General features: G+C 38.7%; 2 protein-coding genes across 3 annotated transcripts; both read right to left on the minus strand.

Annotated features, from left to right (window-relative positions):
* Positions 1-4630: 4630 nt before the first annotated feature.
* LOC117812952 (insulin) lies at positions 4631-7526 on the minus strand. 2 transcript variants are annotated; one of them, XM_034683954.1, is made up of 4 exons: positions 7352-7526; positions 5428-5610; positions 5091-5286; positions 4631-4998 (listed from the first exon to the last, which is right to left on the minus strand). In XM_034683954.1, exons 3-4 carry the CDS (start codon positions 5272-5274, stop codon positions 4832-4834), a joined length of 351 nt encoding a protein of 116 aa, XP_034539845.1. In that variant the 5' UTR covers positions 5275-5286; positions 5428-5610; positions 7352-7526; the 3' UTR covers positions 4631-4831. The 2 variants fall into 2 exon arrangements, with proteins under 2 accessions (XP_034539845.1, XP_034539846.1); XM_034683955.1 differs by lacking the exon at positions 7352-7526 and adding an exon at positions 6794-6978.
* Positions 7527-8459: 933 nt separating this feature from the next.
* LOC117812939 (E3 ubiquitin-protein ligase RNF26-like) lies at positions 8460-13278 on the minus strand. The gene is made up of 2 exons (XM_034683933.1): positions 13129-13278; positions 8460-10543 (listed from the first exon to the last, which is right to left on the minus strand). The coding sequence occupies exon 2, from the start codon at positions 10535-10537 to the stop codon at positions 9296-9298; it is 1242 nt and encodes a 413-aa protein (XP_034539824.1). The 5' UTR covers positions 10538-10543; positions 13129-13278; the 3' UTR covers positions 8460-9295.
* Between the last annotated feature and the right edge of the window lie 1084 nt (positions 13279-14362).

Genomic DNA, 14362 nt, shown 5'->3' on the forward strand with positions numbered 1-14362 from the left:
ATGTGATAGTGGGCTGACTTTGTAATTGTCTTAATGTGGCTGCTGAAATTAAGGTCCAAGTCTAATACTACACCAAGGTTTCTGGCTTGGTTTGTACATTTCATCGTTGCAGAAGCAGAGCAGTAACCTTTAACCTTTCTTCCTTGGCTCCAAAAGCAATCATTTCAGTTTTTTCTTTGTTTAACTGAAGAAAATTCTGGAAGAATCACACTACCCAGGGAGTAGTTTGTTATTTTCTCAGAGCTCTGAATTGTTATTTTATTGTGGTTGTCATTCTATTTTACCTGAGGGGGTCCAAGGAGCAAAAGAGTGAATTTTCCAGGTTTAAAAACATTTTAAAAAAGGGAAAAAGAACCACAAAATAAACAGACTGAGGGAGGTTGAAAGTTTAAAGCTGTTTTTGTTGAATAAAGCCGACTATACATTTTGTTTAAACTAAGCCGGTGCTCTGATTTTCTTGCCCCTTTCTCCTCCTTGAAAAGTACTGAGACATCAGTAGCTACTCATTCACATTTCTTTACATAGAGCTTCCAAAACGACCACATTTAGACAAATGTTGAGATGGGCTTCTCTAAATAGAACCAGTTTTAGAGGCAGAAACGTTGCAGGTCTAACAGGTTGCAGGGTCTGTGACAACACTGCATCGGGTTGTCGTACTTCATGAAGAAGCCTTCTAGGATCGGTCCGCGCATCTCTGGAGGGTTATCTGATGGGAAAAACAACGGAGCTTCATTACAGTGCAGATGTTTCATAAGAAGGAAATATATGGGATAAAATCAATGATTTACTTTTTCAGCAGCTATCTTCAGATAACGTTTGTGTGTCCAAAGTGAACTTTGAATGCCTTTGTAGGTCTTTTCATTCCACTATTTGGATAGTGTACTTCAAAAGCAGAGTATGAGTATGAGTATTTTAAGTATCTACTTGTTTACGTTTGTAATGAATCAATATTGTACTTTTTTAAGTATTTACTAATATGGGCCTGCCACCCTCCAATCTATATGTACTTGTTCAAGTATATACTTTAAGTAAGTACTTAAACATATATGTACTTGTTAAAACACCACCTTACACTACCTTACAAAGCTTTACTTCTGCAGTTTTCTCATCTGCCTTTTCACTTTTTTGGGGGGATTTTCCTGGACTTCATGGCTTTTTTTCCTGCTCCGTTCTGCCTCATCCTTATTCTGTCCCTTCCATACTCCCTGTCTGAACCATGTATGATCCCTGCCTCAACCTTGTGCTGACCCTACCTTAACCTTCTACGTTCCCTACACTGGTCTTCAACCCCGAACCATCACACTGCAAGGCAACATTTATATCCAACACACCACAGAACTGCTTGTCAGCGATTGCTTTTCTCTGTCTTTTCATTTCACCAATTTGTTGTAGTTGTATAAAAGCAAAGCTCAATTACATTGTGAGGGAACATTTTCATTTTCATCTCACATTTGAAGCACTTAGTGGGATTTGAACCTTGAACCATCAGCCTTCAAGGCAGCGTCCTTATACATCACACCACAGATTTGTAGGCATGACAGGCATTCAAAGTTGAAACTCTTTTTGGCATGGTGCCAAATCCTTTAAACCTTATTATCTCTCACATACAATATTGGATCAGGACCAGAACTCTAATGAATGTTAAGTGCCCCAGCCTGAACGCATCTATTTGCAAATATTCACCTAGATCTTATAGTGCCCCCTTCTGGCAATGGGATGTCACATGTTAACTTTGTGTTGTGTAGCTTCTCCTTTTTTGAGTTTGTGGCTTTAATTTAAGTATGTACTTGTTCAAGTATGGACTTAGAGTATGTACTTAATCAAATTCCATGTATTCAGGTAGACTCCCCACAGAGTATTAAAATTACGTGTAATCAGATTACTATTCCCATGGAAACACTTTCCCCTGAGAAAGGCGAGAGCACCACCTTATACCACCTTTGAATCTGTACGTACTTAAACAAGTATGTACTTAATCAAATTACATGTATTCAGTTAAACTTACCCAAGTCTTAAAATAACATGCAATCAGATTACTTTTCCCATGTGAACACGTTCCCCTGAGAAAGGTTATTTGAACCCAAAACCATCAGATTGAAAGGTAGCAGGCCTATCCTCAACACCACAGGGCTGCCTCAATGAGCTCTCTTTTTTTAGGTCTTTTCATTCCACGGTTTGGATATTATACTTCTAAAGCACAGTTCAAACTATAGTTCTGCGGAAAGTTTTTCCCCGCTTGAATATGAACCCAGGACCCTTGCGTTGAAAGGCAGCAGGCCTGTCCACATTTCCTCTGTTTGTCTCTCTAGGTTTTTTCATTCATATAGTAATGGCACTTCAAAAGCACAGCTCTTCTCCTTTGTAATGAAAACGTTTCATGTTTACCACCAAATAGGTCTCTGTCCAGGATTTGAACCCTTAACTATATCACGCCTTACACCACCTTACACCACGCAGTACAAACCACCTCACCACAGACTTGCCTGGCAGTGCTTATTCTAACTGAGATTTAGGGGTTTTCATTTAAACATTTTATTTGGATACTTTAAGATCACGTTAGACAGTGTGAAAAAAAATTTCCTCACATGGAAAGCCTCAGTCCAAGATGTGAACCAAGAATTATTTTGTTGAAGATTGTCCGTGCTAACCACCACACAATTGGCATGCCTGTATTGATCAGTTCTCTCCCTAAACTAATCAGAAAGAATACCATCCTGTTACTGTTCCTAAAGTCATCAGAGTACTTTCCAAATAGTAGTCAAATTACATGCAATCAGAACATGAAAAAAGGAGAAAATGTTGCCTCCGAAGTGAAAAAGACCTGATGCTTTTTCATCTGAGGTCTGACACCTGACTTCGAGACCTGAGGATGTCCTAATATGTCGGCCACACCATAGATACATTACATGTGTATCCTTTGTTTGAATATTCATCACACGCACCGCCTCCATCCACCACATCACACCCATCCTACAACAGCTCCACTGGCTCCCCATCACACACCGGATCAACTACAAAATACTTCTCCTCACCTTCAAATTGTTACCATGGGGAGCAGAGCCTTCAGCCGCTCTGCTCCCCAGCTCTGGAACTCTCTCCCACCTGACCTCCGTAACACTGACTCACTCCCACATTTTAAATCCAAACTCAAAACCCATCTGTTTAAACTGGCTTATTCCATCTGACCACAACTCCTCTGTCCATTCACTTAAAACTTTTTAAATTGTGATTTATTAACTGTTTGCTATCTAAACTCTGTTTGTTTTTTATGTTGTAAGGTGACCTTGAGTGCCAAGAAAGGCGCCTATAAATAAAATGCATTATTATTATTATTATTATTATTATTATTATTATTATTATTATTATTATTATTATTATTATTATTATTATTATCATTATTATTATTATTATTATTATTATTATTATTATTATCATTATTATTATTATTATTATTATTATTATTATTATTATTATTATTATATTCCTTTATCATTTACATTTCCTCTTCCATTCCTTAGAACTCAGTATAAAATTAATGCAGGGACCCAGCAGAGTAGTATTTATAGAAACAGAAAATTATATTGAGCTGTCGGGTTCTGTCCAATGAAAAACAAGACGTGCTGTCCCTCCCCTTTCCGTTTTGTGAAATGTTGTTGTTTTGTGAAATGTTGTGTTTTGTGAAATGTTGTTGTGTTTTGTGAAATGTTGTTGTTCAGGGCCACTGTAGCAGAGGCTCGTAGTCTAGCTTCTGTTCTGGTTTCTCAATAAAGAGGCTGGGCTGAGCTGGATCCTCTGTGGGTAAAACCCTCACTATTTAAAGAACCTCATATAAGAGTACTGTAAAAACAAAAAACTGTAGAGTTGTCAAAGTAAGATGTTGCGCTATGAACTTGAACAGCTTTGTGTCTGTGTCTTGCTATACCTCAGGCTACACATTACACAAATTTAAGCCAGATTTAGGGCTCAATTTGGCTGCCTCGAAGATTCGGGTGGCGTGACCTGATTCGGGGCTCGTCGTTACTAATTCTTTGTCCAAATAATCCTCCAGTCTGTGTTGATATTACGAATATTTTACTGCTTGTTGGGGCCTCCCCAACCTGGAACTGTAAATACCAAACATGTTTATTTTAAGATACCAGATCAGACTGTCTCCGACGGATACACGCAATAACCAATGAGAGGAGTGCAACTGGAAGTGTCACCATCACCATCTCTTACAGCTCAAGAGCTTGGCAGTGAACGTAAACACAAATGTACCCCAAGTGGAATATTGAAAGAGAAAAGCAGCTTGAGGCGTTATTTATGCAGATTATTTTTCTTGTTTTTGTTGCTGCATGACAGAACACACGCCAGGATCATCGGCTGATGACGCCCTCCATGTTTGTTCATCTTCTGAAATCATGATTGATCACGCAAGCTTCTGTGAGATCTCATGTCTGTGCAATTGTTACCACAAACGTTAAGTGTGTGGTCTAGCGGTCGGACTCCATGTGCAAAGTGAAGTCAGAGTTTGTTATCCTTAAAAACTTTATCGGCATAATGTCCATTCATTTAGCGATGAGCTGACTAAGGCATCTTTTCACAATTATAAATACAGACGCTCCTTTAATCATCAACACACATTTCTTGATTTTCTTTCAATTCACAAAACTTTATTTTTTAGGAAAAAATAATTTCATCCATTTCTTCATTTGACAACAGATGGATTCCAGAGAGAGGACAGCACTGCCTCTACTGAAGTGAGGGCGGGAGGTGGGTTAGGCTATGCTAGCCTAGAAGCTAAGCTAGCCTAGAAGCTAAGCTATCCTAGGCTAAGCGTAGCCATGAGCTTTTAGTTGCAGTAGTTTTGCAGGTCAAACAGGTTGCAGGGTGTGTGGCAGCACTGCTCCACGATGCCGCGCTTCACCATCATCTCCATCTGGTCCTTGAAGGCAAACTCTGCCACCTCGTTCTCGCTGCCCACTGTGGTTGCTGCGCCCGCTTTGGGAGGAAGGAAACCTGATGGGAAAAACACAGTCAAACTCAGAGGGGAAGCTGTTGAATAAACAAAATAAAACTCAGAGTCACTCAGGGAGAGTCCGGAGTCTTACCCATTAGAGAATCAACGTCTCTCTTAGGGGTGTAGAAGAAGCCTCGGTCCCCACAGACCAGGTAAAGGGCGTCCACCAGGTGAGAGCCGCACAGGTGTTGAGGGGGGGCGGCGGCCTCAGTGTTTGGCCATGACACGATCAGTAAAACCAGCAGAGACACGGACTGAAGCCACAGAGCTGCCATGATGGAGGAGAGCTGAAGGCAGGAACATGTCTTTTTTAGGTTAATGGTCGAAATGGTTTGATTTCAATCATGATTAGAAACAAGATAAATACAGATCAAAACCAGAGGAGTTGAAGTGAAAGGACGTGGAGGAGACAGAGGAGAAGAACTTACTTGGGCTGTCGCAGGAGATGGAGATGGAGATGGATGAGGAGGAGGTGGAGGTGACTGCGATGAAGAGGGAGCTGGATGGTTTGAGGCAGAATAGAAGTCCTCCTCTTTATTTATACTCCATCCGCACCACCTGGACAAGCCCACCTCTGCGTGTACCTTACTTCTGACTGACCGCCTCCATCACTTAGTAAAACCAACAGAGCTAATGAGCTGAAATGATCTGATCACCTCAATAGACAAATATTGATCATCAGTCAGCCTCCTGCTGTGCTCAGCAGCCCAACAACACTCATCGAGGGAAGCTGGATGTTTCTGAAGGTGAAATGTTCTTAAAATCTGGAGCTTTGGGGGATTTTAGCTCATTTTGGTATCACTCTATTTTTTATTTTTTTTTATTGTGCAAGAAACGTGCTTTACAAGGAAAGGTTGACCAAGTGATAGGAGACAGAATAACTAGTAAACAAGGCACGAATATAGAAAACATAGAAGAACAGACCAACAAATTAGTAATAATAATGATAATAAGAGGAAAACAGAGGCAAAAACAAAACAAGAACAACAGCAACAACAAAACAAAAAATCCTAACAAACGAACAAACAAAGAAAAACAATTGATGTTTATAAAAAATAGAGCAGAAATAACCTATAAAATGTAAAAATGAAAGAGGGAGAAAATAAATAATAGTAGTGATAATAAGAAAATAAATAAATATATTATATCAATAATGATTATGAAGCAGAAATGACTGAATGACTTAATTATTAATTTCAAGGGCTTAATATTAAATACAAAAAAGTAGATAATAATATATATGTATATATACACATATATAACAATAAATAAATAAACATAAAGTGTGTCTTGTGAGGGTTATGTTTGTATGGGAAGGCTGAGGGTATGAGGGTTAGTGATATAATATATATATAAATTCCAGTTGAGTAGGATTGTTTTCTTGGTGATTATTTTTGTATCGCTCTAGTCCAAGAGCAGCATAGAGCCAACAGGTGCTGTTTAATTAGCAGCAAATATAAACTAAATATATAAGAAACCGGCTGCTGAAGCAATTAAAGAGAGTGGTGGAGAGACCAAAAACAGTTCAGATCAAACACATCAAATTTAATGTGCGACAAAATTGCAAGTGTCAAAAACAAGACATGAATTTGCAATTTTACAACGTTTTAAGTTGAGAAATTTGGAAGGAGTTTGGAAATGTGAAACTCAAGCGACAAATCAGCTCAATGCTGCAGGGTGAAAACCGATCAGTGGCTAGACCCTCTGGAGCGCATCAGAAATAATGCAGCCAACCTCATTTCAGCAAACAAGCATTTAATTTAAAAGTAGTTTTCTTTGCACGAGACAACTTACCTGGCTGATTTACTTCCTTAAAAATTAGGGTTTAACACTCAAAAAAATCTAAATTTGGTGACAAAATAAACGTTACTTTACAGTTGTCAAAGTGGAATTTGTCCTCTTGATAGTCCGTTATCTGTTTGACCAACCCTTTACCTCTGACATCCAAAAAAAATGACTTTATGTTGTGATTACACTCCCAACTTACCAATATGTAAATACCACCACCGCTAGAGTTTGCCAACTACCTATACAACATGAATATAAGTCGTAATAAGCTGTTGTATAGACTTTTAAAGTTGTATTCCAGGAGTGCAAAAAACACTAAATAAACCGCAAAACCTGGAAATGTTTTCTTAATTTTGGACCCACAAAAATTAAGTTTAGCTTTCTCTATATGAAAACACGTCACTGAGAAAGGCATGACAAAGCAAACACAAAGCCTTAACTGACAACTGCAACACATACGACACACACGTACACGTGTACACACACTTGTAGCGCTTAATGAGCCTCATATCAGTACTAACGAGCTTTTCTTTCTGCCTGTTTGTCACTAAAAGGGAAACTCACCTGACTGTGAAACAGAGCGTCACTATGATGACGGAGATCTCCTCAGAATTAGAGTGAAAAAGTATCCTCTCCACAAATCTCCCAGAAACCACCTCTGCTAACGCCACCAGAAAACCCCTTCATGGTTCCTTATAGAGGTTTAAACCTGATTTTCTGACACTTCTGCCTGGCTCTGTGTTCTCTAGGATACATTCAATGACTTGTTTTTCTGTTAAGACCCTGTGCACTGAACTTTTATTCTCTTGTGTTTGGTATGAACTGAAGCTGTAGAATATATACGTTCACTCACAACATATTTAAATAATATTTTAATTTTTTTATTTTAATTAATTGTCAGCTGCTTCCAACAACCGAAATATTTACAAAAATACATTTAATACCAACAAAACTCGACCAGAATAGTCACTTTATCTCAAGAAACATTCAGATAGGAGTCACACGGCACCCAACTTTCAATTAATCCTTTAAGACTGAGGGCTGAATATCAAATGTCTAAGTCATTCTCAAAACTGAGGACATTCAGTCTTACTTTAAAATAATAATAATGATAATGATAATAAAATGTATTTTAATGGTTGTATGGAAAGGTGGATTGGGATTTTTTGTTTAATCTCTAATTTTTATTCATTTATTTTTATTCTGACTTTAATCTTCAAATTCTGACTTTGATCTCATAATTCTGGCTTTGATATTATAATTCTGACTTTGACATCAGAATGCTGACTTTGATCTTGGAATTCTGACCTTGATCTCAGAATGCTGACCTTGATCTCAGAATGCTGACTTTGATCTCTTAATTCTGACTTCGATCTTTGAATTCTTACTTTGATGTTTGAATTCTGACTTTGATATTTGAATTCTGACTTTGATCTTACAATTCTGACATTGATCTCAGAATTCTTACTTTGATCTTAAAATTTTGACTTTGATTTTTCTACCAGAGTTGTGAGATCAAAGTCAGAAAAAAAAACCAAAACTATTATTTTTAGAGATAAAATATGTGGCCCGAGACCTACATGAAATAATGGCTCCACTTTCACAAATGTATGGTTTACCTTTTTGTGTAATTGTCAATAAAATCTTTCAGTCTGAACAAAGAGTAAACAAGTTAAATATTCAAAGCATGGCAGCACATTTATTAGAAAGTACTGGGTAAAAAGTGGAACAACAGTTCAAGTAAACAACAAAATGTTCACATTCATCATCTGAAAACACTGTGGCAGTCTGTAACATTCTTCATTCATTAACTCACCTGGAGGACACTTTTTGGATTTGTAGGACATTGATTTAAATCAGAGGTCTTCTTTTAAACTCTTACTTTGATAAATAAGATAAACATGTAAGGCATAAATATAATTATGTAATATGAAAAAAAGAGCTAAAATAAGCTACCTAATAACATTCATCTAAATTTAATTTCCACAGATTATTTTATTTAAATTACGACTATTACTGTGTTTGTTTTGTGCTTTGGCAAATCGTTGGATTCAAGTTATCTGACGTTAAATTAAGATCGCTGAGAAAACAACTGAGAATTTACTTGTCACAGGAAAACAAAGTAAATGAGATATAACATGTATGACCACTTAGAGCTTCTGTACACATGCACTAATCCAGTGTTTATATATCAGCTGCCACATAGTGACAAAACAGTCATCCCAACTTCTGACATACCAAGAGCTTCCTTAGAGTTTTGGCAAACATACATAAACATAATTATTGATTCATGGTGAAACAGAAAAGTGCACAAATGCTGTTCAGTGAAATAGAAAAGTTTCCTGATTTTCTTTAGAAAACATTCAGACATGTAACAAACAAACAACCAGCAGTTGGCACTTTGAGATGCATTTATGTTTGAGTTCAACACTTAGACTTCGTCATGGATTAGAAAGCAGGAAAAGAAAATGAAGCTCAGGCAGGCTTGTTTCTGTCTTGATCTGCAGGTCAGAGGAAGACGTCCATGGTCTGTGTGATTGGCTGCCGGCAGAGCGGGCAGCAGCGTTGTTGCACAGCGCGCCGCTGTGTCAGGATGTCGGCGCAGAGTCGACAGAGACAAAGGTGACGACACGGCAGCAGCAGCACTGTCTTACTCCGGTCCTGGCAGATGACGCACTTCTTCCTCTCCTCCTGCTCCTTCAACAGGCTGAGCAGCTCCACATCCTTCAGAGGGACGCTGACCTCAGGGGATTTGTTTTTTGATGGCCTCGACCTGCATCTGCTCACTGGATCGCCGTCCCGCTGAGTGTGGAGCTGCAGAGGGTTGGGTGGGCTTGGTTCTGTCTCTGGCAGGTCATTTTCAGTGATTGAAGAACCTGTGTGTGTGCGTTGAGACCTCGCTCTGCTCTCCTCTCGTGCTATCCAGGTGTGAAGCTCGTGATTGATCAGAGTGTGTTCAAGTATTGTCCGTATGTGACCTGCTCCCGGGAGAGCATTCACTAATCGGAGGCTCAGGTGTGCAGCAAGGACAGAAAGTCTGGGGTTCAGAAAGAGCAGAGCGAGGAAGATGAGGACCGCAGTGATGAACATTAGGTGTGAGTCCATTGTCAGAACAGTGAGGAAGACTCGAACCAGAGCGGAAAGGAAGTCCAGCAGCAGCTGACAGGGCGTCCAGAGCAGCACAGAGACCCCGACCAGGCAGCTGTACAGGAACGTCAGGAGAGTCAGAGCCAGGTCCAACACCCTGTGCACAGGGACCGCCACCACCTCCCAGACCCCCGCCAGCACACTTGCACAGTTCTGCGTGCTGATGAGGACGATGTTGACCACCGTGTTGACAAAATACAGAACCAGGCTGAGCGCTATGCAGAGGCCCTCGCATGTCTGTCGTAGGATGCTGCTCCCTGAAAGAAACCCGCGATGCAGCAAGTCTTTTATCCTCCACGCCAAATGACAGATGAGGTGACCCACCATTTTAAAACTCTCCAACACCCCTCCCAGAGTCTGCAGTGCTCCGCACGCGGCACAGGAGACGGCCTCAGTCGCAGTGAGGAAGGAGAAGAGGGCGAAGTTCCAGTACTCGATCAAGCTGGAGCTGCTCAGAGCGACCAGCATGCTGTGGAGGGCAGTGACCAGGCCGGATAGGAGGTGGAAAAGCCAGCAGAACGCCCTGACAAGCAGGTCGAGCAGCAGGCAGCAGGAGTCCACGCATCTCACAACGGCAAGAGAGACGATGTTCACTTCGTCCATATTAAGCTGAGGAGGAGAAAAGAGGTGCATCAGTCAACCACAGCATCACAATGCATATCTAATAATACTAAAACATAATACTAACGGGTTTATCATGAAAGAGTTTATATCTGACCCTCGCTTGGTTTCTTGAGGATGCAGAAGCATGATTAAAAGGGATGATACAACTGCTTTTGGATTTTAATGTGATTATCTTTAACCAAATCACCTAGTTAAAACATTACATTTCGACTAAAAAAGTTTAACAAAGCTAGTTTTCTGATTTTGGGTGGCAGTTTCTGCTTTTATGTCACATTTGATTAGATTAAATAATCATTGAATGAGATGTTTCAGTGAAATACAAAGACAAACATTAGAATAGTAAGCCAACTAAACACACATTAACTCAGTGGTTCCCGAACTTTTCAGTCCACGACCCCCAAAATACAGGTGCCAAAGACTTGTGACCCCCACTGTCCCTCAAAGTGATTTAATGTAGCTTCATTTAGCTGGTCTGCAAAAAGTTAGCTTACCTAGTCACCTTATTTTTGAATGCGGAAGTAAAGCTATTCCGTACTTCTTCCCTTTCTTACAGCCTTTCTGTAAAAACAGAAAGGCTGTAAGCCTCAAGTGGATCCTCGATGAACTGCAGTTTTTAACACTTCCGCATTGGACTTATATTTTTAGACCAGAGGCTGCCGCTTAGTTAAATCCTATATGATCGAAATAAGTGCATGTGATTAAGTGCTAGTACATGCGATCACGACCATGTTAGAATCTCACATCAGCCAGACATTCAAAGTTGGCAGCCCTGTCTTATGGTGCTTCACATCCACAATCAGCTCTAACACGCGGTCAGTGATCGTAACACTCCTCTTCTAGGAACATTTTTCGTTTGTACTGGCAATTATAACAACCTCTGACGGCACACACACTTTACGTTTTCAGTGAAGATGTAACTGTTGAGAGATTTGCTGCTCTATGGACTTTGAATGGGTTAAGTCAATGATTTTCAACCACTGTGCCGTGGCACACTAGTGTGCCATGACAGATCGTCAGGTGTGCCGTGGGACATTATCAAATTTCACTTAATTAGTCAAAAAAAATATTACTCATAAAATGCAAATAATTTGCCATGTATTGTGTCTGTGCCTGCAGTGTAGTGACTGGCGGAGTAATGAAATACTTGTCCATGTACTGACCTGTGCTACCGGCCCACTGGGTGGCATAGCGCACCAATGACCTTGTTAATTTAAGTCAATAGAATGAATGATGCGCTTGAGAGGTGTATGTGACAAGACGTAGGCGTAGAACAGCGGTGGGTAAATATTCAAATAGGAAAAATGAAAACTCTAAACAGGGCACTGGACAAAATTCTAACCTGGATGAAGAGCGTAATATGGGTGGTTGAAAAGTAAACTTTTATGAGAAAAAATTACAACAGTGACTGCGAGAGCTCTCAAAGCTAGCTACTTAGTAGCTGAACTCATAGCCAAATAAAAAATGCCACACACTGTGGCAGAGACATTAATACTACCTGCAAAAGCCATTGTAAATGAGATGCTTCGCCCTGACACAGTTAAAGAAGTAGCCAAAGTCCCTCTCTCAGACAAATAGATTCATATATTGAGATACTAAATGTGTCATTTTGTAAAACTTTGGTTGGTGGTGTGACTCAGGATTTTTTTAATGTATGAAATGTGCCTTGGCTCAAAAAAGGTTGGCAAACACTGGGTTAAGTTACCGGTGTTTACCATTGACCGGAAGTAAGAAACCGGAAATGCTTCACACAACTCTGTGAATTGCCTGTGTCCGTTCAACCGCCGAAAATAAGGTAAATACTGGTTAAGATTTACTATTTTTAGATAACTTAGAAAAAAACATTCTGGAAGACATCTCACGACCCCCGTTTGCGTCTTGCGACCCCCCAGGGGGTCCCGACCCCCACTTTGCCCCCACTTTGGGTACCCCTGCCTTAACTGTTATGTATTTAAATTTGGTCATTAGAAGTAGATATAGCCTTTTTATGATTTACCTTATTTTGAAGTAAAGACATATCCAAATATGAAGACTGTTTTAGAAGTAGTGATAAACTGATGTCATGGCATGCTCACTGAATCTCTCTCAGTGTTTCAAGTTATTTAAGAGACCAGACGATGCGAGAGTAAACGAGAGGCAGCATATTAACTTGGTAAAAACTCATTTAGAACAATTATAAATGTTTATAATACTTGTTCCGAATTTTCATGACACTAAAAATGATGAAGTCTGCGTACTTAGGTGACACTGCATGTGTCTGTGTACTGAAATAAACCTGAATTTTAATATTTCTAGCCGGGGATTCATATTGGTACTGGACCGTTACATCTGAGCCACTTGCACGCGCTTGACGAAGCTGTAAGTTGATGAACGTGTTCTAATGACGTCAAAGTCTCGGTTTTAAAAAAACAACAGACGTTATTGTCCGTTATATTCAGTTATCTTCAGGCTAACGTCGCTGCCTTCATCAAACCACACCCATTAGCATTAGCCCGAAACTTAGAGGTAAACAAACCAAAACATGCTCTCAGAGAGGAAACTGTGCGGGGCAAATACAACACAAGACGACTTACCGTGACAACATGGCGCAGAGAGACTTAAAGAACACACACATGTACACAGTGCTCTAAGTACGAGGCTAATTTTCAACATGTTTTCACTTATTTCCTTTTTTTAACTTCTTCGTTGTGTCAAATTGTGGATTCCACAGTAATGCTGAAGCTGCCGTGCGCCCCTACCGTTATTCTGAAGGTACTACATCTCTGAAAAATATCAAGCATTTCTACTTATGAATTTATAACTCAGACACATTTACACCTGCTTTGTAGCGATTTTGAGGAGCACTTTATCAACTACACTCATTTTTATAGTTTCACAAATCATTCTTTGTTTTTTTGGAAAAGCTGCAGCTTGGCATACAAATAATAGCATTTCACCTATATTGTCATTCCACTGGCTAAATGTTACATTAAAAACAATGTACAGAAGAGGATAAGAGCCTCTGTGCAGGAGTGTAAGAAAATAGTTTAAGTTGTAATATTTTTCCAATTCTGAGATGAAAGTCACAAGAAAATACACTTTAAATTATTTTTATTCAGATATACTTTATTTATCCTGGAGAAAAAATGCAGTCATTAAAGTTGCTCCTATAAAAAATAAGTAAGAATATCAAATAATATTAATAGAAGAAGTAATGGATAAGATATAAATACAAATACAATGAAAATAATGATAAAAGTATGTACAGGAGACAAAATAAGCTATATAATATATGTTTTTTATTTACTTTTTGTTTAATTCAGAGATAAAATTCCAACTTCTGACTTTTTTTTCTCAGATTACTTTAAGAAATTACACCTCTAATATTTATATATATATTTTTTTCACTCTCGATTATTCTCTTCTGAACTACAAGTAATTAATTGTCGCCCTATTTATCTTTTCATGAATGAAACCGACCGATACATCAAAACTATGTATTGTTAAAGTCAGTAAATATTACAAATCTAAAAATAAAACATCAGTTTTTTTATGTATATTGTACTATTGTTTACTATTGTTTGTCTTTCAACCACTTAGAGTATGTATTTTTTGAATATATAATCAGAACTGTGTTTCTGTTAGAAGGACAAGTGATTACAAATTAGAATTAAGATTTTTGAAATATTATTATTTTTTAAATCTGTAAAAATGATCACAATTATAAAAATTAACTGAAAAAACTAACAACAATATACTATACCAAATGCTGAATTAAATAACAATATAAACTTATGTTATAACTTGATAAACTTTTTATTTTATTTT

The sequence above is a fragment of the Notolabrus celidotus genome, chromosome 5, assembly GCF_009762535.1.
Source record: "Notolabrus celidotus isolate fNotCel1 chromosome 5, fNotCel1.pri, whole genome shotgun sequence".
Lineage (NCBI taxonomy): Eukaryota > Metazoa > Chordata > Actinopteri > Labriformes > Labridae > Notolabrus > Notolabrus celidotus.

Coding starts and splice junctions, on each gene's coding strand:
- LOC117812952 (XM_034683954.1), bottom strand. CDS start 5,274: ATGGCAGCTCTGTGGCTTCAGTCCGTGTCTCTGCTGGTTTTACTGATC. Junction 4,999..5,090: donor AGACGTTGATTCTCTAATGG/GTAAGACTCCGG, acceptor TTTTCCCATCAG/GTTTCCTTCCTCCCAAAGCG.
- LOC117812939 (XM_034683933.1), bottom strand. CDS start 10,537: ATGGACGAAGTGAACATCGTCTCTCTTGCCGTTGTGAGATGCGTGGAC.